The 27,393-nt window shown below is 38.4% G+C and overlaps 1 protein-coding gene across 8 annotated transcripts in view; it reads left to right on the top strand.

The window, feature by feature from the left end:
- DNAAF4 (dynein axonemal assembly factor 4) overlaps positions 1 to 27,393 on the top strand; it is an 85,950-nt gene that overhangs the window by 35,298 nt on the left and 23,259 nt on the right. For 5 of the 8 annotated variants that reach the window (XR_015134553.1, XM_086321056.1, XM_086321059.1 and 2 more), the window contains exons 5-6: positions 12,376 to 12,521; positions 13,825 to 13,934. Coding sequence is in view for 5 of the 8 variants with exons in the window: in XM_086321056.1 (XP_086177182.1) it covers positions 12,376 to 12,521; positions 13,825 to 13,934 (256 nt within the window). In the remaining 3 variants the exon portion in view is untranslated. Of the gene's footprint in view, positions 1 to 12,375; positions 12,522 to 13,824; positions 13,935 to 16,323; positions 17,545 to 24,443; positions 25,640 to 27,393 lie in introns of those variants that run through there. The other 3 variants (XR_015134554.1, XM_086321058.1, XR_015134555.1) reach the window with 3 other exon arrangements.

Genomic DNA, 27,393 nt, shown 5'->3' with positions numbered 1-27,393 from the left:
GTAGTAAAATCTTACACAATAGTAACTTCATATTTCTTGGGTGATTACTGTATGTCAGGTAATTTTATTGATTGTATCACTGTTTTCTCACAATAGCACTTGGAGTAAGTGCTGTTATTCTTTTTTGTTTTATTTTGTTATTCTTATTTTAAAGGAAAAACATGTTTTGAAAGGATAAACAACTACCCAGTAAGCAAACCTGTAGGATTTGAACCCAGATCTGTCTGATTCTGAAACCTGTATTCTTTTCAAAGGCTATAGGTCTTTACTACTATAACAGTGAGATCTAGCATGTTAAAAAGTCATTTATAGTGACTATTAAGCAATAGCCATTATTAAATTTGTATATTTTTCATGGTTTAATATTGACATGCCAGTTAACTACTATGCTATCTCCTTTAATGCCATTTCAGCAAAATATTGATACAGCTAGAGAATTTGGAAACATCTCCTTCCAAATTTCAAATACTGCTAGACAAATTGATTGTTTTTAAATACTGTTGGAACACAAACATACTTTTATAGGTATGAGGTATCCTGAAGATGCTTAGAAAAAATTCATCCATGGATATAAGGGAAATTAAACATGGTAGAGGGAAAAAATACATGTCACCCTTTTTTTTTACTCTAGAAGTCTCCCCCCCCCCCTTATTTAAGTTGTGTCATTACAGATGCCTGACAAATGTGGTTACTTTCTTCCATCTTTTTCATACATTTAACAGATATTTATTTACTGCATGTCTCCTCTGTGCTGGAAGTTATGGAATATACATTTATGACTAAACATGTGGCCAGTACCTTCAAGGAACATATACTGTTATAGATACAGATATCTTCAGTTAGCTGGGATTTGTACATAACTGCTTTAAAAAAATTCACAAATATCTCATTGGTCAATAAAGTTAGACCTCTTGAAGCAGGAAACTTGGCCGCTCCTAAAAAGTCTAATACTACTGTTTCAATGTCACTGTTAACTAAAAATGCTCATTTGATAGCATTTTTAACTATAGGAAGCATATTGTATTATTTTCCCCAGAAACACTCTTTGGACAAGCTACTTTTGTAGTATATATAGAATACAGGTGGCGTGGCAGGTACTGCAGCTTGCCTACTCACTGTGCACTCTTCTTTTCACTGATAGAATCATGACTTGGGGGTAGGGAACAGAAGAAATGTGTCCAGCTAAAAAAAAGTTAACTCTGGGAAATTTGACTATTGGTTGGATATTTGAAGAAATTAACAATTACATTTTTTTCTTTACATGTGATAATGATATTATAGTTAGATTTATAAAGTCCTCATCTTGTAGAGGTGACTACTGAAATATTTATTGATTAAAAAATACAGTGTCTGAGGTTTGCTTCAAAATAGTGTGGAATGTGAAAGTGGATAGAGGTAATGATGAGTGGTGTTGGCCATGAGTTGATAATTGAAGTCATGTTATGAATGCATGATGGTAATTATTCTTTCCTGTCTACTTTTGTACATATTTGAAATTTTTTATTATAAAATGGAAAAAAATTAAGGATCAAACAGTTATTCATTTTTCAAAGTAATTTTAAATTAGTAAAAAAAAGAAAAAAGGAAAACAAAATTCACCTTCAGCTCCCTCAGACTCTCTTGTAGCCAAGTGACACGTGTATGTCACTTGTATATGCATGTCGCTTGGGTGTATGTGTATGTCACACACACATATATATGTATGTACCTTGACACATGTATGTCACTTGTCATACATATGTATGACATGTAGCCAAGTGACACAGCTCTGACTCTTGAAATAGAAATGTGCTAATGATTTGTAGAAAAGTATTACTTTTCCAAGATGAGTGTCCCTAGTTCCTTTTTGCTTGCTTCCTCTTTCCTTTTTCTACCTAAGATGAGGATCTATGCCAGGAAATGAATTAGCTATCGTCTTGAGATCATTAAGTGGTAAGTCATACATTAAGAGTGATGGAACAGGGAAGAAGGAGCTTGGGACATTAATAACATTGGAGAGCTTATAAATCATGCTGGAGTATCTTTCTTCAAACTTGTTAAGTGAGAAAAACAAACCCATGTATGATTAAACCACTTTAATTGTGTTTGTTATTCATGTATCCTAGAGAATTTTGACTACTGGAAATGGCTAATGGAAGGCAAGGTTGATTTAGCCTTTGAAAATCACTCAGTATAGTTAATTAAAGGAAAAATGTGATTATTTCAATATTACAAAAAGGCGTTTGACAAAATCCAACACCCATTTATAATAAAAATTGCTTAAAAAATTAGGACTAGAAACTTTCTTGATCTGGTAAGGGCCTTCTACACAAAAACCTATAGCAAACATCCTATTTACTGATGAAATAATGGATATTTTGCCCCTGAGGTTGAAGAGTAAGGCAAACATTTCTGTTTTTACTGCTTCATTCAGCATTATACTGGAGGTCCTAACTGCTGCATTAAGACAAGAGGGCACATTGGTGGTTGCCTGAGACCAGGAGCAAAAGGAAGGAATGAACTGCACAGAGCTATAGGGGGCTCTTAGAGATGATAGAAATTTTCTGTCTTGATTGTGATTTCATGAGTATGTACATTTATCAGAACTCATTTAATATGCTTTAAGTACAGTTGTTGTACATGAATTATTTCTCAATAAAATTGGAAAAAATGTTTATTATTTTTAAGCATGAAAGCATCAAAGTGTATATGATTTCCTCAAATTCTTATTATTCCACAGTAGTGCTTAGGGCCAGGCATAATGAGGCCATCCCCCAAGTGGTTTCATTTGAGGGTCCTTGCTTTTATGTCTGTTTTTATAAGGGAGAGTGAAATCAATGAGCGTTAATTAGTTACACAACTTTGGAAACTTCCTTGTCTTGTTAGGAAGAGCTTTGTTTAAAAGGGATAAACTCTTGAAGTCAGTTACCGGTATCAGCCTGTTGTGTTGAACTAATTTTGTGGTGTTGAGCTATCTTATTTGCTAAGCTACTAAAAGCATTGTAGAGGGAAAGATGAGACTTCAGAGCACGTGGATTTTTCCATTCTCAACTTCATAGAACTAGGTATTTCTAAAGGTAGGAGAAAGCATAAGTCTGGAGAAAATAAGGTTGGTTGAAAGTGTGTAAGACTTTGCTTACCAGTTCTCCTCCTCTACCAGAGCAGACAGCTGGAGGTTTACTTTCTGTACAGTTGAGGACTCAATGAGATTCTGCTCTGAAAATACAGAGATTGAGGAAAGTCTGCATTATGAAAATCTAAATACTGATTCAAGAGATCCCTTCAAGTCCTATACTCTTTGCCATATGCATACATGAGCCCAGTGTACCTGGGATGCAGATTGAACAATTCCTCTACAGGGAAGCCAAAACCTTGCAAAAATCTTGTCGTTTTTAATGGCCCAGCTAATTCACCATGCTGAAGCTTATTCATCAACAATCTTCAGATTCATGTACACAACTTCCAGTCAGAATATTTATACTTAGCATTTTTAATATGAACAGATAGCCAAAACCGAACAGAAAAATATAACTTGGAACGACCAGGTATGAAACAAGTAGGAATGGAAGAAAACTTAAAAAGAACCATAATTAACGTCCTCAGAGAGATGAAAACATATTTTAACCTTGAACAAAAACAGAGGCTGTAACAAAGAATTTTCCATAAAAACAGTTTGGAAATTTAAAATGTATAAAACGTTCGATCAGATAGTTGGAATATAGTAAATTTTCCCCAGAAAATAGAAAAAAATGATGAAGAGATTTTAGAATAGAAAAGATGGAACTTCTCTCATGGTCCCGTGGTAAAGAATCTGTCTTGCAATGCGGGGGACACGGGTTCAATCCCTGGTTGGGGAACTAAGATTCCCCCATGCTGCAGAGCAGCTAAGCCTGGGCATTGCAGCTACTGAGCCCACATGCGCTGGAGCCTATGTACCACCACTGGGTAACCTGCACGCTGCAGCTGCTGGAGCCCACCTGCTCTGGGGCCTGCACTCTGCAACTGCAGAGTCCATGCTCCAGAATGAAATCTCCCACATAACACAATGAAGGTCCTGGGTGCCACAACTAAGACCTGATGCAGCCAAATAACAATAAATAAACAGATAAATTAATGTAATTAAATAAAATAGATGAAACAACTAGAGTATACAGCCACATTGTCCCAACATTCAAATAATAGAAGTATTAGGAAGAGAGAAGGGAGAAACAGGAAAGGAAATAATTTTTTTAAATCTTTTTTTAAATTTGGATATAACTGACTTACTATGTTTTAAGTGTACAATATAATGTTTGGATATATGTATATATTGTGAACTGATCACCACAGTAAATCTAGTAAATCTGTCCAGCACCATACATATTTACAGTATTTTTTCTTATGAGAACTTCTAAGATTTACTAATATAAAGTACAGTGTATTAACTATAGTCATCAGGCTATACGTTTCATTCCTAGGACTTGTTTATTTTATGACTAGAAGTTTGTACTTTTTGATCACCATGACCCATTTTGTCCACATCCCAACCCCCGTCTCTGACAGCCACCAGTCTGCTCTCTGTAACTATGAGTTCCATTTTTTGTTGTCGATTCTACATGTAAGAAATAATTTAAAAATTTTTTAGTGAGGGGCTGTGGAGGGAGAAAGAAAGGAGGAGATTGGGATTAACAGATACATACTACTATATGTAAAATTACACACTCCAGTATTCTTGCCTGGAGAATCCCGTGGACAGAGAAGCCTGGTGGGCTATGTTCTATGGGTTTGCAAAAAGCCAGACACGACTGAAGCAATTTATCAGCAGCATTTGTAAAATAGAAAAACAGGGACCTGCTGTATAGCACAGGGAACTGTATTCAGTGTCTTGTAGTAACCTATAATGTAAAAGAATCTGAAAAAATATATATTTGTTCCTGCTGCTGCTGCTAAGTAACTTGAGTCATGTCCGACTCTGTGCGACCCCATAGACGGCAGCCCACCAGGCTCCCCCGTCCCTGGGTTTCTCCAGGCAAGAACATTGGAGTGGGTTGCCATTTCCTTCTCCAGTGCATGAAAGTGAAAAGTGAAAGGGAAGTTGCTCAGTCGTGTCATATTTGTTCCTAATACTATTTTATTTTTCATTAATCAATTATTGCAGCATTTTGCAAATTTCATTAGTCTATTCCAAAAAGCAGTTTTGGATGTTATTGACTCTTTTATTGTTTATTTGTTTTCTATTCCATTAATTCCTGTGTGTATTTTTATTTCGCTACTCCTAGTTTCTTTGAGTTTTCTGTTTTTTTATATAATTTGTTTGCATTAATTTTTGAATCTTTTAATTCATGCATATGAAGTGTAATACATTCATCAAGTCTTGACATCTTGTTTTTTCATTGTCATGTGGTTACAAATATTTTGCAAGCCATCATAATTTTTTTGGTCTCCAATTATTAGGGAGAATTGTTTTAAAATTTACAAATGTATAAAAAGGCTGGACCAAAGCAGAAATGATGCTTAGTTGTGGATGTATCTGGTATTAAAAGTATAGTCTGGTGCTGTAAAGAACAGTATTACATAGAAACCTGGAATGTTAGGCCCATGAATCAAGGTAAATTGAAACTGGTCAAGCAGAAGGTGGCAGGAGTGAACATTGACATCTTAGGAATCAGTGAACTCAAATGGATGAGGATGGGGAAATTTAATTCAGATGACCATTATACCTACTACTGTGGGCAAGTATCCCTTAGAAGAAATGGAGTAGCCCCTCACGGTCAACAAAAAAATCTAATATGCAGTACTGGGGTGCAATCTCAAAAACAACAGAAATGATTTTGGTTTGTTTCCATGGCAAACCATTCAACATCACAGTAATCCAAGTCTATGCCAGAGCCACTAATGCTGAAGAAGCTGAAGTTGAATAGTTTTACAAAGACCTTCTAGAACTAACACCGTAAAAAGATGTCCTTTTCATCATTAGGGATTGGAATGCAAAAGTAGGAAGTCTAGAAATTCATGGAGTAGTAGGCAAGTGTGGCCTTGGAATACAAAATGAAGCAAGGCAAAGGCTAACAGTTTTGTCAAGAAAACACACTGGTCATAGCAAACACCCTCTTTCAACAACTCAAGAAATGACTCTATACATGGACATCCCTAGATGGTCAATACTGGAATCAGTTTGATTTTATACTCTGCAGCTGAAGATGGAGAAGCTCTCTGCACTCAGCAAAAACAAGACCTGAAGCTGACTGGCTCCAATCATGAGCTCCTCCTGATTGTAAAATTCAGGCTTTAATTGAAGAAAGTAGAGAAAACTGCGAGGCCATTCAGGTATGGCCTAAATCAAATCCCTTATGATTATACAGTGGAGGTGACAAATAGATGCAAGGGATTATATCTGGTAGACAGAATGCCTGAAGAATTATAGATGGAGGTTCATAACACTGTGTGGGAGGCAGTGACCAGAACCATCCCCAAGAAAAATAAATGCAAGAACGCAAAGTGGTTGTCTGAGGAGGCCTTATAAATAGCTGAGAAAAGAAGAGAAGTGAAAGGCAAAGGAGAAAGGGAAAGACACACCTAACTGAATGCAGAGTTTCAAAGAATAGCAAGGAGAGATAAGAAAGCCTTCCTCAGTGATCAGTGCAAAGAAATAGAGGAAAACAATAGGAAAGAGTAGAGATCTCTTCAAAAAAATTAGAGATAATGAACATTCCATGCAAAGATGGGCACAATAAAGGACAGAAATGGTATGGACCTAACAGAAGCAGAAGATATTAAGAAGAGGTGGCAAGAATACACAGAAGAACTATACAAAGAAAATCTTCATGACCCATGACCCAGATAATCATGATGGTGTGATTACTCACCTAGAGCCAGACATCCTGGAGTGTGAAGTCAAGGGGGCCTTAAGAAGCATTACTACCAACAAAGCTAGGGGAAGTGATGGAATTACAGCTGAGCTATTTCAGATTCTAAAATATGATGCTGTGAAAGTGCTGCACCCAATATAGCAGCAAGTTTGGAAAACTCAGCAGTGACCACAGGACTGGAAAAGGTCAGTTTCTATTTCTTCTTTTTTTTTTTTTTTTTACACCGGGTTATTGTTACCATCTTTCTAAATTCCATATATGTGCGTTAGTATACTGTATTGATGTTTTTCCTTCTGGCTTACTTCACTCTGTATAATAGGCTCCAGTTTCATCCACCTCATTAGAACTGATTCAAATGTATTCTTTTTAATGGCTGAGTAATACTCCATTGTGTATATGTACCACAGCTTTCTTATCCATTCATCTGCTGATGGAGATCTAGGTTGCTTCCATGTCCTGGCTATTATAAACAGTGCTGCGATGAACATTGGGGTACATGTGTCTCTTTCCCTTCTGGTTTCCTCAGTGTGTATGCCCAGCAGTGGGATTGCTGGATCATAAGGCAGTTCTATTTCCAGTTTTTTAAGGAATCTCCACACTGTTCTCCATAGTGGCTGTACTAATTTGCATTCCCACCAACAGTGTAAGAGGGTTCCCTTTTCTCCACACCCTCTCCAGCATTTATTATTTGTAGACTTTTGGATCGCAGCCATTCTGACTGGTGTGAAATGGTACCTCATAGTGGTTTTGATTTGCATTTCTCTGATAATGAGTGATGTTGAGCATCTTTTCATGTGTTTGTTAGCCGTCTGTATGTCTTCTTTGGAGAAATGTCTATTTAGTTCTTTGGCCCATTTTTTGATTGGGTCATTTATTTTTCTGGAGTTGAGCTGTAGGAGTTGCTTGTATATTTTTGAGATTAGTTGTTTGTCAGTTGCTTCATTTGCTATTATTTTCTCCCATTCTGAAGGCTGTCTTTTCACCTTGCTAATAGTTTCCTTTGATGTGCAGAAGCTTTTAAGGTTAATTAGGTCCCATTTGTTTATTTTTGCTTTTATTTCCAATATTCTGGGAGGTGGGTCATAGAGGATCCTGCTGTGATGTATGTCAGAGAGTGTTTTGCCTATGTTCTCCTCTAGGAGTTTTATAGTTTCTGGTCTTATGTTTAGATCTTTAATCCATTTTGAGTTTATTTTTGTGTATGGTGTTAGAAAGTGTTCTAGTTTCATTCTTTTACAAGTGGTTGACCAGATTTCCCAGCACCACTTGTTAAAGAGATTGTTTTTAATCCATTGTATATTCTTGCCTCCTTTGTCAAAGATAAGGTGTCCATATGTGCGTGGATTTATCTCTGGGCTTTCTGTTTTGTTCCATTGATCTATATTTCTGTCTTTGTGCCAGTACCATACTGTCTTGATAACTGTGGCTTTGTAGTAGAGCCTGAAGTCAGGTAGGTTGATTCCTCCAGTTCCATTTTTCTTTCTCAAGATCGCTTTGGCTATTCGAGGTTTTTTGTATTTCCATACAAATTGTGAAATTATTTGTTCTAGCTCTGTGAAGAATACTGTTGATAGCTTGATAGGGATCCCAAATAATGGCAATGCCAAAGAACGTTCAAACTACCATACAGTTGTGCTCATTTCACATCCTAGCAAGGTAATACTCAAAATCCTTCAAGGTAGGCTTGAGCAGTATGTGAACTGAGAAATTCCAGGTGTACAAATTGGATTTCAAAAAGGTAGAGGAACAAGAGATCAAATTGCCAGCATTCATTGGCTCATAGAGCAAGGGAATTCCCGAAAAACATCTACTTCTGCTTCACTGACTACACTAAATCCTTTGACTGTGTGGATCACAACAAACTATGGAAAATTCTTAAAGAGATGGGAATACCAGACCACCTTACCTGCCTCCTGAGAAAACTGTATGCAGATCAAGGAGCAACTGTTAGAACCAGAACCAGAACAAATCCCAACTGATTTGTTTCACGTTGGGAAAGGAGTATATCAAGGCTGTATATTGTTACCCTGCTTGTTTAACTTCTGTGCCGAGTACATCATGCAGAATACTGGGTTGGATGAATCACAAGCTGAAATCAAGAGTGCTGGGAGAAATATTCATAACCTCAGATATGCAGATGATATCACTCTACTGGCAGAAAGTGAAGAGAAACTAAAAAGCCTCTTGATGAGGGTGAAGAAGAGTGAAAAAGCTGGCTTAAAACTCAGCGTTCAAAAAACGAAGGTCATCACATCTGGTCCCATCACTTCACAGTAAATAGAAGGAGGAAAATAGAAGCAGTGACAGATTTTATTTTCTTGGGCTCCCAAATCACTGTGGATGGTGACTCCAGCCATGAATTTAAAAGATGCTTGCTCCTTGGAAGGAAAGCTGTGACAAATCTAAGCAATGTATTAAAAAACAGAGATATCACTTTGCTGACAAAGGTCTGTATAGTCAAAGCTATGATTTTTCTGGTAGTCATGTACTGATGTGAGGGCTGGACCATAAAGAAAGCTGAGCAGTGAAGAATTGATACTTTCGAGTTTTGGTGCTGGAGAAGACTCTTGAGAGTCCCTCGGAGAGCAAGGAAATCAAAGCAGTCAATCCTAAAGGAGATCAACCCTGAATATTCACTGGAAGGACTGATGCTGAAGCTGAAGTTCCAATACTTTGGCCACCTGATGCAAAGAGCCGACTCATTGGAAAAGTGGGAAAGATTGAGGGTAAGAGGAGAAGGGGGCAATAGAGGATGAGATGGTTGGATGGCATCACCGACTCAATGGACATGGGTTTGAGTAAACTCTGGGAGTTGGTGATGGACAGGGAGGCCTGGCGTGTTGCAGTCCATGGGGTCACAAATAGTTGAACATGACTTAGTGACTCAACAACAACAGCAGGTTCTCATTTTTCATTTTTACCCTCAAGTTTTCCACTCCTGAGATCTTAATTTTGTTTTTCCATGTTCTGGTACATTTCTTTGAGTAATTTACTCAGAAAAGATGGCTAGATGGTGTATTTACTTAGTTCTTAAATATCTAGGAATGTCTCTTGGCTTCATAAGTGAATAGTAGTATACTGGGTATAAAATTCTTGGACATTGTATTAGGTAGGTTCAAGCCAATTACTGAAATAAGTGGTCCAAAGTCATAGATTGGGCATCCCTGGTAGCTCACTTGGTAAAGAATCTGCCTGCAATGCAGGAGACCCTGGTCCAATTCATGGGTTGGAATAATCCCCTGGAGAAAGAACAGGTTACCCACTCCCTGGAGGCTCAGATGGTAAAGAATCTGCCTGCAGTGCAGGAGACCTGGGTTTGATCCCTCAATTGGGATGATCCCCTGGAGGGCATGGCAATCCACTACAGTATTCTTTTTTTTTCCATCAAATTTTTTTTTTTTAACTTTACAATATTGTATTGGTTTTGCCATATATCAAAATGAATCTGCCACAGGTATACATGTGTTCCCCATCCTGAACCCTCCTCCCTCCTCCCTCCCCATCCCATCCCTCTGGGTCGTCCCAGTGCACCAGCCCCAAGCATCCAGTATCGTGCATCGAACCTGGACTGGCGACTCGTTTCATATATGATATTATACATGTTTCAATGCCATTCTCCCAAATCATCCCACCCTCTCCCTCTCCCACAGAGTCCAAAAGACTGTTCTATACATCATTGTCTCTTCTGCTGTCTCGTATACAGGGTTATTGTTACCATCTTTCTAAATTCCATATATATGCGTTATTATACTGTGTTGGTGTTTTTCCTTCTGGCTTACTTCACTCTGTATAATAGGCTCCAGTTTCATCCACCTCATTAGAACTGATTCAAATGTATTCTTTTTAATGGCTGAGTAATACTCCATTGTGTATATGTACCATAGCTTTCTTATGCATTCATCTGCTGATGGACATCTAGGTTGCTTCCATGTCCTGGCTATTATAAACAGTGCTGCGATGAACACTGGGGTACACGTGTCTCTTTCCCTTCTGGTTTCCTCAGTATGTATGCCCAGCAGTGGGATTGCTGGGTCATAAGGCATGAAAAGATGTTCAACATCACTCATTATCAGAGAAATGCAAATCAAAACCACTATGAGGTACCATTTCACGCCAGTCAGAATGGCTGCAATCCAAAAGTCTACAAGCAATAAGTGCTGGAGAGGGTGTGGAGAAAAGGGAACCCTCTTACACTGTTGGTGGGAATGCAAACTAATATAGCCACTATGGAGAACAGTGTGGAGATTCCTTAAAAAATTGGAAATAGAACTGCCACTCCAGTATTCTTGCCTGGAGAATCCCTTTGGACAGAGGAGCCTGGCAGGCTGCAGTCCCTGGGATCACAAAGAGTGGACACAACTGAGCGACTAAGCACAGCACACAAAGTCATAGATCAAATAAGATCAAAATTGAATGTTATCTAATACTTATTATGTAACAGTCATCAGTCTAGGCCTGATAGATGTCTTTGTTCCACAGGGCCTTCCAGGGTGGTGGGTTAACATCTATTGTACCATTATTTGGCTTCCATCTCTGGGTCCAAGGTGGATAATGCAGTTGGCATTGTTTTTTAGCCAGTGGGATGGGGAAAGATGTCCACTGCAGGTAGATTTACCGGTGAAATGATGATCTGTAAATTGTATACATCGCTTATATTCACATTGCGTCGTGTCAGGTTTGGCACGTAACTGCACCTACTCTTAAACAGAGAGGGGAGAATTGATAGGATACTGGATGATAGCATTCCCAACCACAACCATCTATAGAAATTGTTTGTTTAAATTTTTGTTGATGTTACTTTCTAGTTTGAGTCCTTATTCTTTCTTCCCTATCCCCTCTTTTCTCCCTTTGAAACGTTAATTCAGGCCCTTTTCAGTTTTTCTTTAAAGTGGAAATTTTATATCTTAATTATATGTGTTCATTTTATATCAAAGATATAAACTCTCTGTCATGTTTGTAGAAAATCATTTTTGATCAGTTTTGATATTTTCATTTTTTAGTACCATTCCTTCCTTTTACTTATACAGTTTATATTCTAACATATAGATTAATATCTTCTCTTATATTGACAGAACAATTATTATATCTAACTGCCTTTGTATAGATGTATAGCTTTTCATCATAACTCTTTGCCTGTTCCCATTAGCTTTCTCTAATAGCTGAAAATCTTTTCTGTCATTACCAGGAAGCCTGTAGAAGATAACTGTTATAGGAGCTTATGGAAAGTGATGACTTTGCCTAGGTACCCTCCTGTAGAGTTGACATAGGTTATAAGAGTGCCGTCCTCTATAGTGAATGTAAGTTAGACACTGTGTGGTTTAACAAAGAGAACCCCAGAAAAGTAGCTGAAGTCATTGATTAAAGAACAGATAATTAGCTTCCATAATTTCAATGAGGAATTTTACATTCCTTCCTGTAGAAAATATGTTTGGATTATTTGTATAGAATTTTAAAAGTAACTTTAATGGGTAATTGCCATAAAAGTCTGTTTGATTGTTAACTAGGAAATAAAAGATAAATAACTTAGTTGCTAATATTGTTTCTGAAGGGAGAAATTCAGAAAATATATTTTTTGAGAAGTTAAAAGAAGACAGTATTCCTGCTCCTCGCTCTGTTGGCAGTATTAAAATCAGCTTTACTCCTCGAGTATTCCCGACAGCTCTCCGGGAATCACAAGTAGCAGAAGAAGAGGAGGTTGGTACACTTGCCGTTAGTTACAGTGACCACACATGAGAGTACTTAATTTTTTACTTCATATGTTGAAACTTACTGGATCTGAATTTTTAAAGTATTCATTGCACTACAGATATTACTTCATGAAAAAATTTAATATTTCTTTTTGAGAAAAATATATTTTGCAGGATCTATATTTTTTTGGCTTCAGAATGCTGATGAGAAAACACTGATTTAATAGTCAGCATTTTTGCTTATTCTAGGAGATAATCTGTTGCATGTGCATTTATTTTGTTAAATATATCGTTTTCCATAATAGATTTGTAAACTTTGAGACTATGTGTGTTGTGGTAAGAAAAGATTTGTAAATTTATTATAACTATATTATTACAATTAATTAGTAACGTCAAGTATTTCTAATGTGACATTTGGCATTGATGTTTTTCATTTATAAATTCCTGAGCTCTGGGATTTTGAATGTCATATATCTAGTTGTATAAGCACTAAGAATTCTAAGAACTGCTTTTATTAATTTTTTTTTTACTATCAGGTATGAACTGATACCTCTCTCAGTTGAAAAGTTGTGAAAATAATTGAAGTTTCTTAATATATGATGATAATTTATAAATATTAACTTTTTTCTTAATATTAGCAATATATTTCTGTATTTCATTATTTATAAAAGGATTTCTATAACTATAAAATTATAATTATTTAAAAAATAATCTATATATTTTTATAATATAAAAATACATACATATTATAAACAAGAAAAGTAAAATAATATTCACATGAACTACCAGAAATTTGGACAAAGTTTGAACTAGAAATTGTTATATATTTGATTTTAATCAGCTAGTGAAATTAAAAAAAAAATTTGAAAATGTATAAAAGCTGGAAGTTTAAAATCACCATGATCAAATATTGTATCAGTCTGCTTAGAATACTATTACAAAGTACGTAGACTCGCTGGCTCTAAGAACAGACAATTATTTCTCACAGTTCTGGAGGCCGAGAGGATATGGGGGTGGGGTGTAGAAAAAAGCATGCCCTCTAGTTTCTTTCTTCTCTTATAAGGATACTAATCCTGTCTTGGGGGCCTCATCCTCATGACTTCATCCAAACTTAATTATCGCTCAAGGGCCATAGTTCCAAATACCATCACATAGGTGGTTAGGACTTCACCGTATGAATTTTGGAGCACACAAACATTCAGTACATAACAAATAGTATTTCCATGTTATGTAGGAAGATGGGAAATCTAAAAGAAACAGTTAATAAAATAATACCTTTGTGTCCTTCATTAAACTCATTCTCATTTCAGTGGCTACATAAACAAGCAGAGGCACAAAGAGCAATGAATACTGATATTCCTGAACTTTGTGATTTAAAAGAAGAGGAAAAGAACCCAGAATGGTTGAAGGACAAAGGAAAGTAAGTTGTTTGCACCCTGGCCATGAGACTTATTATAAATCTATGTAGATATTAGTACTTATAACATTTTATAGATATCTTGACATATGTGTGAATGTGATTGTTGGGAAGAAATAATGTAAGTTTGCCAATTATGTAGGTAGCACCTCTGTGTTTAAAAAGTCAGATCCTATAACAATTAAATGAGATTCTTATTTTTATTTGCTTTTATATTTAAATGTCATGGAAATGAAAAAATATAACATCTTTGGACTGCTTATTAAAGTCTCTTTTAAAATTACTCAGTGTTTGACATAAGTCCTTGCTAATACTTCCCTTAAAATCATGGTTCTTCAAAACTAGAATTACTTTGATTAGTTCTATCAGTCTTTGAAAGCTTATCAGATTAGCTTGTTGCTCTGTCATGACCTAGATGGGTGGCATGGAGTGGTGGGGTGGAAGGTTCAAGAGAGAAGATATATATACACATATAGTGGATTCACTTTGTTGTACAGCAGAAACTAACACAACACTATAAAGCAATTATCCTCTAATAAAAAAAAATTATCAAATCAGTCTATAAATTATCATTTTATGTCTAGACAATCTTTTTATTTATTTGTATGTGACTGTAAATTTTAGACAATTATCAAAAATAATGAATTCTGGTACATTCTGTGGCAATTTGAGTTCATATTTTGAGGCAATTGTATATATTATTTATTATATCTTATTTTGTATGTTTGTATTATTTTCCTGTTGCTGCCATAACAAACTGCCACCGACTTACTGGCTTAAAACAATACTAATCTATTATCTTATAGTTCTAAAGGCCAGGAGTCTAAAGTGGGTTTTATTAGACTAATATCAAGTATCAAGTGCAATCCTTCTGGAGACTGTAGGAGAGAATCTATTTCCTTGGGTTTTCCAACCTTGAGACCGCCCACATTCCTTGGCTTATGGCCCCAAACCAGTAGTTGCATCACTCTAGCCTTTGCTTCCATAGTCACATCTCCTTTTCTGACTCTGGCTGCCTCCCTCTTTCATTTATAAACACCCTTGTATTTATAATCCAGGGTAATCTCCTACATTAAGATTCTTAATCACATCTGCAAGGTTCTTTCTAAGTCACCATTTTATGTATTCACAGGTTTTGGGGAGTTAGGATGTGGCTATCTTTGTGTTTTCCTGTTCTCATCTCTTCTCTGTTCTCCTGGTCTTTTCTCTTATCTAAAACACCACCAGAGATTGATTTGTGAAGTTGAGCTGGAGTAGACAGTTTTCTAAAGTTCGGAAGCCTGAGGCTCACAGGTTTGTTCCTCTTACTCCCAAGAGTAATCCCTTCTCCTCCTCCTCTTCCTTCTTCTCTCCCTTCTCTCCATCTTTTGAACCATTACATAAATATCTGTTGATTATTTATGGTTTGTCAGGCTGTAGGCTAGGCTCTGAACTACAGAAATAGAGGAGAGAGACATATACTTACAACACTGTATGGAAAGTGCAATACATAGAAAGCACATGATAAAATGAGAGTACACAAGAGGGGCGCTTAACCTTAAAAGAAGGGAGGTAGTTTCAGGAAGAGCTTCCTAAAGAGTATGGCACCTGAGTTCCTCTTAATGATAGGTAGGAGTTTCAGGAGGAAGGGAGAGAAAGGTGTTCATTTTAGGCAGAGGATACAGTGTGAGCAAATGCTCAGAGACAAGAATAGTGTGACATACAGGCCAGGAACTATGGGTAGCTTACTTTTTGATAAAACATAAATTTGAAGCTAAGAATAATAACACATGAACCTAGAAAAATAGGCAGTGGCCTTGTGTTATTCTTAAATTTTTTTCTGTAAGGTGGAGGAAAATGTGCTCCAGTAACTAAGGTGGAGGTCTTGAACAGTGACATTGTTGTAGAGAGGGGAAGGCGAGGGCCATGTGAGAAATATTCAGGAGGTAAAATAGGGAGGACATCTGAGTGACTGTTGAGGAGTAGAGAAGTAGTTATGGACATCTTCTGGGTTTCTAGTTTAAAGGATTGATTATATGACACCAACTGAATTAGAGAACACTAGAAGAGGGCCAATTAGGGGGAAATGTAGGTAAAGGTCAGTTTTGAATATGTTGAGTTAGAGGTGTCTTTTGGTCAAGCTGACAGTGTCCAGCAAGTTTGAAACCCAGAGGAGAGTCCAGCCCTGTGTTATCGATTTGGAGGTCATCAGCATTTATGCAGCAGTTGATTTATAAGAGTAGGTGAGGTATCTAAAAATAGGGTATAAAGGGGAGTAGTGGCCTAAGACTAGAACCCTGTGATCCACAGTATTTGAAGATCTGGCAAAATAAAGTTGTACACAGAAGTAGTCTCAGAAGCCGATGGAATAAAAACTTTTAAGAATTTTTTTTGTCTTGTTCTTCTCTAAAAGTTCTCCAGGCAAGAATACTGGAGTGGTTCATCATTCCCTTCTCCAGGGGATCTTCCCAACGCAGGGATCGAACTGGGTCTCCTGCATTGCAGGCAGATTCTTTACCATCTGAGCCACCAGGGAAGCAAGCCCTCTTTACAAATAGAAAAGATTCAAAAAGATGTGCAGATGAGACAAAAGAAGTGGTTGAAATGTCCTCTAGAAGAGTGGGGAAAACTCAGTCAAGGCCAATGGTGAATGGATTATCTTGATTTTGTTATTCTTTTTCCTTTCGTTAAAAGTTGTGTTCATTTTTACACTTTATAATAAAGATATACCTTTTGAAAAAAATTTACACTGCACATCAAATGTAAGTTCCCCTTGGTTTTTACCCAGTTTGCTGGCCTTCTGCCTTCCCTGTCCCTCAGATATATCCAGTCTAAATATTTCTTTAATTACATTTGCTTGTCTTTAAGCTGTCATTGTCATAATCACAGTTATTACGTTCATAGCTTGTGACAGGTTACCAGAGCTTTGCCCATACAATTTCATTAAATCCTTACTACTGTAGTTAGATAGGAACCACTGCTTTTGCATTCATTTAACAAATGTTTATTGTAAAGCTAGCTGCTTTACACAAACAAACTCTTTTAATTCCTTTAACAGTATAACTAGTTGTATATTATTATCTTTACCCCAAGTTTCTAAAATACAGAAAGAGGGCCAGAGAGGTTGAGAAATTTGGCTAAAGTTGTGGTTTATAAATAAAAGCAGGATTCAATCCCATGTCAGTATGATTACAAAGCTTTTGTTTCAGGTAGTGTTGTATAACCCTCACAGATGAATAAAATTCTTGTTGTCCTTTTGTTCTGATTGTTTAGCCTTAGTAAAGACAGCCCAAGTGGTCTGGCTCTGTGTCAGGAAGCATTTAACAGGAGGCTTCCTGTGTGCTGTTTTGGATCTGTCAGGAATTCTCTGTTCCTTATTAATGGCAAGCCTGTCCCAGGGGCTGAGGAATCCAGGCATTTCCTTCATTAGTGCTTCTATATGTTGATAAGTACCCTCTTCCTTCTTGTGAACCATGCGGTAAAAGTGATTGTTTACAAATCTCTCTCTTTTATATGGATTGCCTATGTTTTGTAAGTCTAGAATTTTAATATTTATCTTTGCTGAGAATAACTACTTTGTAAGACGGTATATATGCCCACACCATGTTGATTAAAACACCTTTGCTCCATCAGAGCTCTGGTCCCCGTGTCTTTATCTCTCTCCCTCCCTCTCCCTCCCTCTCCCTCCCTCCCTCTCCCTCCCTCTCTCCCTCTCCCTCCCTCCCTCTCCCTCCCTCTCCCTCCCTCTCCCTCCCTCTCCCTCCCTCTCTCTCCCTCCCTCTCCCTCCCTCTCCCTCCCTCTCCCTCCCTCTCTCTCCCTCTCTCTCGATCCCCTGGAGTGCAGAGGCTCTCTAAGTTCACTTTCCTGCCTCGGCTTCTAAGACCCTCTCGAGAAGGTGCTCTGCGCCTTCACCCCATCGAGAGGGCGCCTGAGGCCTCCGTGAACAGAGCAAGCCCCACGTCAGGGGCTTTATTGGCTTTCTGTGTAAACCAAGGAATATCAGCCTCTTTCTCTCTCCTTTACTTTCTTATCGGTCGACTCCGGACCACCAGGTTCCGGTCCATTAAAGGACCTCAACAGCTATGAATTGCTCTTCCTGGAGGCCTGAGGTGCTGAAGTGCACGTAGCTGAATGTGCTCTCCTACTGGATTGGTTACTGAGGTCTAAAAAATACTGGAAGATTAAGCTGTGATAGAGATAGAATGGGAAAGACTAGAGATCTCCAAGAAAATGAGAGATACCAAAGGAACTTTTCGTGCAGAGATGGGCACAATAAAGGAAAAAAATGGTATGGACCTAACAGAAGCAGAAGATATTAAGAAGAGGTGGCAAGAATACACAGAAGAACTATACAAAAGAGATCATCACGACCCAGATAATCACAATGGTGTGATCACTAACTTAGAGCCAGATATCCTGGAGTGTGAAGTCAAGTGGGCCTTAGGAAGCACTACTAAGAACAAAGCTAGTGGAGGTAATAGAATTTCAGTTGAGCTATTTCAAATCCTAAAAGATGATGCTGTGAAAGTGCTGCACTCAATATGCCAGCAAATTTGGAAAACTCAGCAGGGCCACAGGACTGGAAAAGGTCAGTTTTCATTCTAATCCCAAAGAAAGGCAATGCCAAAGAATGCTCAAACTACCACACTATTGCACTCATCTCACATGCTAGCAAAATAATGCCCAAAATTCTCCAAGCGAGGTTCCAACAGTATGTGAACGATGAACTTCCAGATGTTCCAGCTCAGTTTAGAAAAGGCAGAGGAACCAGAGATCAAATTGCCAACATCCATTGGATCATTGAAAAAGGAAAAGAGTTCCAGAAAAACATCTACTTCTGCTTTATTGACTATGCCAAAGCCTTTGACTGTGTGGAAAATTCTGAAAGAGATAGAAATACCAGACTACCTTATCTGTGTCCTGAGAAATCTGTATGCAGGTCAAGAAGCAACAGTTAGAACTGGACATGGAACAACAGACTGGTTCCAGATCGGGAAAGGAGTACATCAAGGCTGTATATTGTCACCCTGCTTATTTAACTTATATGAAGAGAAATGCTGGACTAGATGAACACAAGGTGGAATCAAGATTGCTAGGAGAAATATCAATAACCTCAGATATACAGATGACACCACCCTTATGGCAGAAAGTGAAGAAACTAAAGAGCCTCTTGATGAAACTGAAAGAGGAGAGTGAAAAAGTTGGCTTAAGGCTCAGCATTCAGAAAACTAAGGATCATGGCATCTGGTCCCATCACTTCATGGCAAATAGATGGAGAAACAGTGGAAACAGTGTCAGATTTTATTGTTCTGGGCTTCAAAAATCGCTGCAGATGGTGACTGCAGCCATGAAATTAAAAGACAGTTTACTGCTTGGACAGAGAAGGCAATGGCACCCCACTCCAGTACTCTTGCTTGGAAAATCCCATGTACGGAGGAGCTTGTTAGGCTGCAATCCATGGGGTCGCTAAGAGTCGGACACCACTGAGCGACTTCACTTTCACTTTTCACTTTCATGCATTGGAGAAGGAAATGGCAACCCACTCCAGTGTTCTGGCCTGGAGAATCCCAGGGACGGGGGAGCCTGGTGGGCTGCTGTCTATGGGGTCGCACAGAGTTGGACACGACTGAAGTGACTTAGCATAGCATAGCATTACTGCTTGGAAGAAAAGTTATGACCAACCTAGACAGCATATTAAAAAGCAGAGACAGTACTTTGCCAACCAAGTTCTGTCTAGTCAAAGCTGTGGTTTTTCCAGTAGTCATGTATGGATGTGAGAGTTGGACTGTAAAGAAAGCTGAGTGCCGAAGAATTGATGCTTTTGAACTGTGGTGTTGAGAAGACTCTTGAGAGTCCCTTGGACTGTGCCAGTCCATCCTAAAGGAAATGAGTCTTGAATATTCATTGGAAGGACTGATGCTGAAGCTGAAACTCCAGTAGTTTGGCCACCTGATGTGAAAAACTGACTGATTTGAAAAGACCCTGATGCTGGGAAAGATTGAAGGCAGGAGGAGAAGGGGATGACAGAGGATGAGATGGTTGGATGGCATCACTGACTCAATGGACATGAGTTTGAGTAAACCCTGGTAGTTGGTGATGGACAGGGAAGCCTGGTGTGCTGCAGTCCGTGGGGTCACAAAGAGTTGGACAGGACTGAGCGACTGAACTGAACTGATTTTCTGAGGTGGAAGGAAAGAAAGTGAAGACAAATGGGAAACTAGATAAATTTCTAACAAAAATTGCTTAGTGGGCACTATTGAGATCTCTACTAGGTTAGAGAGCATGAATTCATGCAGATGTTATTCAGCACAGCTCTGTGATTTATCTTCTAAATAGTGTTTAGTGTTTCAGATTTAAGAGTAGATTATTGCACCAAGATTGGAATTTTGATGGACAAGTACAACAGAAGACTAGTAGTACAAAGGACCAGATTGGAAAAATAGCTTAGATATCTAGCTGTGACATCTAGGCTGGGGGACTAGCCAAGCAATCCAGTGGTTAAGACTCTGTGCTTCCAATGCAAGAGGCTCGGGTTTGATCCCTGACCTGGAACTAAGATCCCACATGCTGTGCAGCATGGCCAAAAAAATAAAAAATAATCTATTTTTTAAAAATAGAAATCTAGGCTGGGTTAGAAAGGAATAGATGCCATAGTGACCCAGTGGACTAAGGAAAAATGGAGCAGTTAAGACATTAGAGGACACTATAAGGTTGAAGATTGATGAAGGGATAGTTTGCAGGATAGAAAGTTCTAGTCAGTGACTGGGATTCCAGAGTTTGATATCAGTGAAGTAGTGCAGATCAGGTGATGACAAGTCCAGGAGGTGGTCCTGGAGTGGGTAGCAAAAGTGAAGGAAAGGTCATTTGAGTTAAGGTTGTTATTGTTTAGCCAGTGAGTTGTGTCTGGCTGCAACCCCATGGACTGCAGCATGCCAGGCTCCTCTGTCTTCCACTGTCTCCCAGAGTTTGCTCAAATTCATGTCATTGAACTGGTGATGCTATCCAACCATCTCATCCTCTGTCACCCCCTTCTTCTCTTGCCCTCAGTCTTTCCTAGCATCAGGGTCTTTTCCAGTGAGTCAGCTAGCTCTTCACATCAGGTAGCCCAAGTATTGGAACTTCAGCTTCAGCATAAGTCCTTCCAATGAATACTCAGGGTTGATCTCCTTTAGCATTGACTGATTTGATCTCCTTGCAGCCCAAGGAACTATAAAGAGTCTTCTCGAGCACCACAATTCACAAGCATCGATTCTTCGGTGATCAGCCTTCTTTATGGCACAACTCTCACATCGGTACATGACTACGGGAAAAACCATAACTTTGACTAGATGGACCTTTGTTGGCAAAGTGATGTCTCTGCTGTTTAATATGCTGTCTAGGTTTGTCAGAGCTTTCTTTCCTTTTGTCCTTTCCTTAAAAGAAGCAAGCATCTTTTAATTTCATGGATGCAATAATCGTCCACTGATTTTGGAGCCCAAGAAAATAAAGTCTGTCACCGTTTTCCTTTTTTTCCCCTTCTATTTGCTGTGAAGTGATGGAACTTGTACATCTGGAAGTTCTTGGTTCATATCCTGCTGAAGCCTAGCGTGAAGGATTTTGAGCATTACTTTGCTGGGATATGAAATGAGCGCAACTGTATGGTATTTTGAACATTCTTTGGCATTGCCCTTCTTTGGGATTGAAATGAAAACTGACCTTTTCCAGTCTTGAAGCCACTGCTGAGCTTTCCAAATTTGCTGGCATATTGAGTGCAACACTTTAACAGCGTCATCTTTTAGGATTTGAAATAGCTCAGCAGGATTTCCATCACCTCCACTAGCTTTGTTCGTAGTAATACTTCCTAAGGCCCACTTGACCTTCTATTCCAGAATGTCTGGCTCTATCTAGGTGAGTGACCAGACCATGCCATCCTGGTTACCTGGGTCATTAAGACCTTTTTTGTATATTTCTTCTGTATTCTTGCCACCTTGAGTTAAGGAGTCCCAGGTATTTCAGGGCTAAACGGATAAATGGGTCATATACCTAAACTTTAGAATCTTCTGGAATTATGGCATGAATTGGGTTGGAAACAGATGCTGGGAGCCAGGTATCAAAGACTTCAGTGAATAAGAGAAGAATGATTTTAAAAAGCCAGTTAGATGACAGTGACCAGAGGTTATAGAGTAAAGATGCCAGAGTCCTAAAGGATGATGATTTTTTTTTTTTTTATTAAAGGAGAGTTACAGCTTGGAACTTGGCAGAAGTGAGTCTGGAGAATGCCTATGGTCCTAGCCCCTCCCGTGATATGGGGAGGGAATCCTCCGTAGAGAAGGTGGTAGATATAGCACTGCCCTCCAGAGAGAGCCGGGTATACTTTAAGAAGCATTGTGTGGAAAAATTAAGGATTAAGAAACGATGGGGGTGGGAGTTGGAGTCATTTATGCTTGGATCACAAGTAAGAAAGTGTAAAGGAATAAAGGGGGATGAGAACAGGAAAAACCAGCAAATGTGAACTTTCATGTGAGGGCAAAGAAGCAGCTGCTTTTTGATCAGTGCCCGAAGATTACAGGTTGTTGGACAGTTAGAAAGTCCTTTGGCACACACAATGTGTTATGGTGCTGGGACTGGCTAAATGGGCCTAGACAGTGTGTAGTCCGGTTTTATTTCTTTTTTATAGGTAAATGTATTTATTTATATGTTTATGTTTTGGCTGTGCTGGGTCTCCACTGCTGCATGGGCTTTCTCTAGTTGCAGTGAGTGGGGGCTACTCTCTAGCTGCAACGTGCAGGTTACTCTCTAGTTGCGGTGTTCAGGCTTCTCATAGCGGTGGCATCTCTTTCTGTGGAGTGTGAGCTCCAGGGTGTGTGGGCTTCAGTAGTTGCAGCTCATGGGCTCTAGAACACAGGCTCAGTAGTTGTGGTACACGGGCTTAGTTGCTCCACAGCATGTGGGATCTTCCCAGATCACGGATCAAACCTGTGTCTCCTGCATCGGCAGGAGGATTCTTTACCACTGAGCCACCAGGGAAGCCCTGGTTATTTCTGATATACCAGTGATGTGATTTCGATTTGAATGGAAAGGACAGATGAGATCATTGAGCTAGTGTTGGAATTTTGCTCACAGGTACAGCGAAAGAAGTGTGTGTGCATATGACAACTGGCAAAAGCCTTGAATTGGTAACACCCTAGTGCAAAAAAGTGTACTTGATTGTGGTGAAGTGTGACTGGTAAATTATAATCATCTTAGTCTCTGTTGGTTTTTTGTACCAGTTAGGATGTAGGGTAAAGATGGCAAAGTCCCAAAGGAAGCATTACTATGAACAAAGCTAGTAGAGGTGATGGAATTCCAGCTGAGCTATTTAAAATCCTAAAAGATAATGCTGTAAAGTGTTGCCGACAGTTAGGTACAAAGAGAGGCAAAATAGGAGAGTTAAAAATGAGGAGAGATGGAAGAAAACTTAGTAACTAGTGACATCCAGAGAAACAAAGTACAGCTAATCATAGTGCCAAGTATGAACAGATAAAAGGAAAGGTAGTAATTATTAGAGAGAAATGTATCCTCTTTAGCCATGTAACACAGTACAGAATATAGAAACAGACGTAATAGACGCCATTCAGAAGCAGTGTTGGATTTAAGACAAAGGATGAAATGCTTTCATCTCCAGAGGCTTTGTTTCACGTTAGCCTTCTATATTTACACTGGCATAAACAGTCCAACTGTCCTCTATTGTGTTTAAACTCACAGGACACTTGTTCACAAAGGGTAGGAGTGGACAAGCTTTCCAAAAGAACAGTCATTTGAGAAAACTCTTCACGGGATTGTATCTACTCAAAAGAGACTCTTTTGAGTCTACCCTTTCTCAAAAGAGAAAAAGCCATAGAATGTTTTCATTTTTCTTTACCTAGTCTTTTACTGCCGGTCTTTAGTTTAAATGCCAAATCTACATTTCAGGAAAATAAATCAACTAAGGTAATTTTATTTGTTCATGAAAACATTTTACCTTTTGCAATTAACATTGTACCAGATAGCTTTTTAGTGAGAAATTTCACATAAAACAGTCTCTGGCTCTAATTTAGATGTTCACATGGTGTGTTGTTATTTAACAGCCTTACATGACTCAGAATCTGTGAATAACTAATAACTACCCTTCCAGACACTTTTAGTCATGTAAGGTTAGCATGATCGTTGTTTTATCCCACCTATGTTAGTCTGTACTTGAGTTTTAGCATGAGTTTTTTTGGACTGTCTTAACCACAGACTAAAGTTTCTTCTTCTCATGACGTAGGCCTACTTGAATACCATTTGCATACCTCACTCTGTACAGCAAATTATACTGTTAGATAGGAGGAAACTAAAGATATGTAATTCTGGAATCTAGTAGCACCCAGCAGCATATTATTGTCACGACATAAAATTACCTATACTAGTTCTAGTGTCTGAATTTTCCTTTTTTTTCTCTTGGCCTAAGTGCCAGCATTAATAACTTGCCTAATCCTCCAGTCCTTTTAAGACTGAGGCTGTGATTTGCTTTTACTTTTTCTCTTGCCACTCAGGTTAATTCTGCTTCTGAACCCCAGCATTGTGTGTAGGAACCTGCCATTTGCTCACTGACTCACCTGGTACCAACTTGTGCCAGTCTGAATCCCTGTTTGCTTGCCGTTTGTGAATTTTCTGTAGCTGGACTCTGCCTGCCTGTCTGGATATCCTTTTACTTCATGTTGAACTTTTTGATGCTGATTGTTAACCACCTGTTACCAATTTCTCCCAACACAGGATATGGTTCTGCTTGCCAGATTGAATTTCTTTCTGGTACTTCGGTTTGGATCCATGCCCTGGCAAGAACTGTGAAGAATTAGCTTACCACAGTTTCACAGATGCTGGCAGAAGTCAGGAGACTCTTGAGTCAAACACGAAGGACTTTATTATTCAAGGCATGTCACACAGTATAACCTTCATGTTAGTTCCTTCTGTGCCTGAAATCCCATAGGGCAATGCAGAAGTGGACCCAAGTGGATGCTGTACACAAAGTAGGTTTGTCCCAGAGCTGAGAAGGCCAAGCTTAAGGAATGCAGTTTTTTACAAGAGTCTTATAAGCAAACCTGTCCAACTTTTGCCTCACAGGGTGATAATATCTTTATTATACTGAACAGCAAACAAATCTATTATTTGCCTCAGAGAGAGACCATGTCTCTGTCATCCAAGGATGTCCACTATACAAACATCTATGAAAAGATAGTCCCAAGCAAAAGCCCTCAGTGCATCTGTTGACATATGACATGCAAGAACATAAAAGACCCATGGAGAATTGTCTCCCAGTATCCTCTTGGATCTGCCTACTTTCAGAACAGATCTGCCAAATCTGCCTTGCTCTCCTGCATTTTTTACAAGTCTGTTTGTTTGTAGAGATAAGACAGTTTTCTTATACTGTCTTTTGCCTGACTTGAAGTTTAGAATCCATATTCTAAAATAACTTGACATAATTATGATTTTGTTTGTTGATTGATTGTATGCATTTTACAACCCAGAATATTCAATTGCAGTGCAGTCACCATTATGGCCTAACTTGTCATATTATTTAGTTGTACAGCATCCTTTTCCTCCTTCCATCCTGAGTGCTAAATTGTACTGATTGATGTTCCTTCACTAAGATGCAGTAATACTCAGTTTTAGAAGCTCTTGAAATACCAAGAATGTTTTCTACCCATATAAGATGTTGAGAGAAACAAGGACCTTCAAAATCTTTGGAGCGGTAGGTGCTGTTACAGTTCTTATTGCCCACCAAACAGAGCTGTTGTGTCTTCTGTTAGAATATGTATTACTCCTGGCCTCCACTGCTGTTTCTAAGCCCCACTGCTTTTGATTTCTTTAACTTCTTTTACTGTCTCTTTCTTTACTTCCGTCCAAATTGCTTCTTTCTAATTTATGGCTGCTCTTATGTTCAACTGTTGCTCAAAATGTTTGGCCTTTCTGGCTATTGCCAATCATGATGTTTCTTTCTTTACAGTGGAAACCAATCAATCATTGTAAAAATGACGGTAGTGTTTGCAGTTGTCCACATCTCTTCTGTTTTTCTGTATAGGCAGTACCATAAGGACTCAGTATGTTTTGAATGAGTATTTGTGCATAATTCTTTTCACTGTCATTGCTTTATTTGGAGCCATCAGGCGAGACTTCCTGGTTATTAGCTTCTGTATTTAAATTTGTTGTTCAAATGCTACTGCCCCTAACATTGAGGTTTATTTTTTTCCCCTTTTCCTTTTGAAATTCAGCTATTTCTGAGTTCAGAACCATTGTGAAAGTCGTAAAACAAATTATACTTTGTTGAATGTTTGTATTGGTGTTAAACTTTTAGGAATATAATGTTCATTGCATTTATAGTTTAATATATATGCAAACATTGAAAATGTTTAATATTTCATATTTCTTCCTATTAAACCTCCTACAGTGGTTCTTTTTTTTAAATTTTGATTGGCATACAGATGTTTAGAGTGTTGTGTTAGTTTGAGATGTACAGCAAAGTGAGTCAGTTATACATATACATATATTCACTCTTTTTTAGATTCTTTCCCCATATAGGTCATTACAGAGTATTGAGTAGAGTTCCTTGTGTTGTACAGTAGGCTCTTACTCTCTTTTTTATATAGTAGTATGTAGATACAAGCTCATGAACAGTTTTCTCAAACTTGGAATGCTTGTCCACCTCAACACTTCTGTGAACAACTGTTTCATGAGTTTAAACACAGTAAAGGACAGTTGGACTGTTTACGTCTGTGTAAATAAGAAGGCTGCTGCTGCTGCTGCTAAGTCACTTCAGTCGTGTCCGACTCCATGTGACCCCATAGACGGCAGCCAACCAGGCTCCCCCGTCCCTGGGGTTCTCCAGGCAAGAACACTGGAGTGGGTTGCCATTTCCTTCTGCAAAAGCCTAGCATGAAACAAAGCCTCTGGAGATGAATGCATTTCATCCCTTGGCTTAAATTCAACAGAGTTTTGTTTGGGGGAGATAAAAACATTCTAGATATGAAGGGTGGTGATGGTTGTACGAAAGCGTGTTAAGTGTTTATGTGTTTAATGCCACTAAACTGTACACTTCAAAATGGTTAAAATGGTAAATTTTAGAATTAAATGTTAATTAATTTAAAAAGAAGGTTTGTAGTGGACACAAGAGATTATCTAACCAACGTTTATTGTCTCCTTTTATCCTTGCTGACAGAGTCCCTATTTTGTTTAGGCGTGTAGACCTTATCTATGTGACTTAGGGTCACATAGACAGGAATAAATTCTGGATTGACTGCAGCATATCAAGATTATTGTCATTACACTGCTGGTGTGTGTATTATATATATGTGTGTGTGTGTACACAGTAATGTTTATTACAGTATTGTTTATAAAAGCTGAATATTGGGAAACAAGACACGTGAGTGTCCATCAGTAGGAACAGACTGGTTTTAGAAATCCTTGCACAAATGAGGGAACCTCTGTGAAAATCTCTGTGAAAATAGT

The sequence above is a fragment of the Bos grunniens genome, chromosome 10 (genome assembly GCF_055505025.1).
Source record: "Bos grunniens cultivar Pamir isolate PY7600 chromosome 10, Bosgru_T2T1.0, whole genome shotgun sequence".
NCBI lineage: Eukaryota > Metazoa > Chordata > Mammalia > Artiodactyla > Bovidae > Bos > Bos grunniens.
The sequence above is the reverse complement of the archived record's forward strand: the minus strand, read 5'-3'. Positions and strand labels throughout refer to the sequence as shown.